Here is a 2,495-nt window from a genome sequence, read left to right on the forward strand (position 1 = left end):
TCGGATATGGGTAGCAATAAGGTGTTTATGCCCCGACAGTTGGGGCTTGTGGAGAAGCTCCCAGCCGGATGAAAAATAATTTCTAGATATTTTGGCAGTTTCACTGAAGCAAAATATAAATATGCCAATTTTCTACCACTAAACAGTAGATATAGGTGTAAAAATCGTAAATTTTGGCGCTTCACAGAACCAAACTATAAATATACCAATTTTCCGCGCTAAACAGTTGAAATAGGTTTAAAAGTCTGAATTATCTTTCACCATTAAAAGATGTTCATTAAAACCTAACATTCAAGGTCAGAGCAAGAGGAATCAAATAATATAATACAATTCATCGGCAGGACTCGCGCCTAATTAAACTGCAAATGCTTGGATTAGTAAACTCGTGGAGTCCAAACATCCCGATCTCAAATATCCAAAAATACACGAAAAAATTAGAAGATTAAGAGGATTTATATCAAGATTGACAGCTCTGACTAATCAATTGATAGAATTTCGAAATCTAATTAGACTCCAGAATCTACAAATATTCCAAGCGAAACAATAATTATAAGCACGAAATGTGTCGAATGAAGCGTGCGTAGAATTATTGACCCGATCGTAGATCTCGCCGGCGAAGAGAAGAACCCGAATACTACAGAGCTGCCGATCGGAGAGGGCATGAGAACGGTAAAGGTTCACTCCTACTTTCTCGTTTTTAGGCCTTGTTTGATTGTGAATTTTTCTTTTCACATTATTTCAACATATTACACGCAAATCCAAAATATTTCTTTATTTTCTAACTACACATTTTCGATCAATATATTATTCAAAAACACATTTTCATTCTATTAATGTGGCTCAAACAAGGGCTTATAGTTTGATTTTGTTGAGATCTTTATCAAACGCACCGTGTTTGTAGCGATTTTTTATTCCAAAAAATCAAATTTTTTATCGTTATTTTACTATTTTAGTCGTCATTTTTACTTTTTCATTCACAGATTGGATCCACTTTTCTTTAAGGATCAAAAAATCAATTCTCACAATCACTACTAAACGGACCCTAAATTATACCTTTAAAATTTTAGGACATGTTCGACAGTGATTATGAGAATTGATTTTTTGATCGTTAGAGAGAAAAATGAATCACACTTATAAGTGAAGAAGTAAAAAATAATTGTTGAAATAGTGAAATAACGATACAAAATTGATTTTTGGGATAAAAATCCATGGTTAATACAAGTATGATACTTTCCAATGATGAGATTTCTGAGGGCTAGAAAATTATTTTTTTCCTTATTTTATTTGGTTAACTCTTTATTTAAAATCTCATACCTGTCAAATTTCTGGATTTGCTTACCTAAATGCTAAATGTTTTGTTTTGTGAGCAACATCTAAGTTCTTTTGGTGAAAATTTTATGGTTGACATTTCAATATATATTAGGCCATTCTCTTTGTTAGATGACATGGAACTGAACAACTTTATGACAAACTAATAATGTTTGGTGTTCGTGTCGGATAATAAAATTATTTTAAGTTTGAGAAGCAAGGAACAAGATGACTTGTATAAAGCTCAGGCATGAACAAATACCAAATTTTGTTATAGATACATTTGATGCCAAAATGAACCAAGAAATGAGGAGGTTCATAGCTTGTTCTTAATTAAAAATGACTCTGCAAATTATTTAAATTACTAACACGAAAATACCAAGTCATGCTTAAACAACAATAAACAACCTGGATATTAAATGGTCGCAGAATTGTTACAATTAGTTCTTAGAGAGTAAAATAATGTTGCATAGATGGAGGAAGTGCGTTCTATTCCTACTTGAAAGAACAAAGGAGATACTCTAGATTGTACAAATTCAGAGGTATTAAGCTCATGACTCATGAGCCATGCAATAAAATTATTAAAGTGATGATCGATTACAAAGAAAGGTGTAATTAAAAGGTATCAAAGAATAAAATTTTCTTTAAGTGGGAAAGATCTACAATGGAAGCTAGTTTTGTGCGTAGGAGATTGATGAAAAATAGTAGAATGAAACTGCATATAATTTTTACTGATTGGAAAAATGTTTTATGATAGGGTGTCTAGGTATGGTCCATGAAGCAGCTAAAGTTGCTTGTCAAGCATTGACTATTGTTGAGACTCAGGAGGCCAGTATTCAAACCAATTAATTTTGATATTGTTATCATTATTGTTTTTTCGTTGTTGTATCACGTTAATGCATATTAATTACCTCAGGTTAAAGTTTCATACAAAAATCTTCTTCAAGAAATGGCCCAAAAAAGAGGTCTTAAGCTTCCAATATATGAGACATTGCAAGAAGGTCCTCCTCGCAAGCCTATAATTGTGTCAATTGTGGAGATAGGAAGTGATACTTTCCGAGGAACTGAAGCAAAAACTAAAAAGCAGGCAGAGATGAATGTTGTTGAAATGGCTTGCGTTGCTCTTACTGAGAGTAAGAAACTAATTATTAATTGGGTTTGAGTTTGTTCTAGTCTCTCAAAACAAC

The 2,495-nt window shown here is 32.5% G+C and overlaps 1 protein-coding gene across 1 annotated transcript; it reads left to right on the forward strand.

The window, feature by feature from the left end:
- The first annotated feature begins 1,361 nt into the window (after nucleotides 1-1,361).
- On the forward strand, nucleotides 1,362-2,489 carry LOC111377002 (double-stranded RNA-binding protein 4-like). Its single transcript, XM_023000015.1, has 2 exons — nucleotides 1,362-2,136; nucleotides 2,225-2,489. The coding sequence occupies exons 1-2, from the start codon at nucleotides 2,059-2,061 to the stop codon at nucleotides 2,468-2,470; spliced, it is 324 nt and encodes a 107-aa protein (XP_022855783.1). The 5' UTR covers nucleotides 1,362-2,058; the 3' UTR covers nucleotides 2,471-2,489.
- The last annotated feature ends 6 nt before the right edge of the window (nucleotides 2,490-2,495 follow it).

This window comes from Olea europaea, unplaced genomic scaffold (genome assembly GCF_002742605.1).
Source record: "Olea europaea var. sylvestris unplaced genomic scaffold, O_europaea_v1 scaffold15929, whole genome shotgun sequence".
NCBI classification, from domain to species: domain Eukaryota; kingdom Viridiplantae; phylum Streptophyta; class Magnoliopsida; order Lamiales; family Oleaceae; genus Olea; species Olea europaea.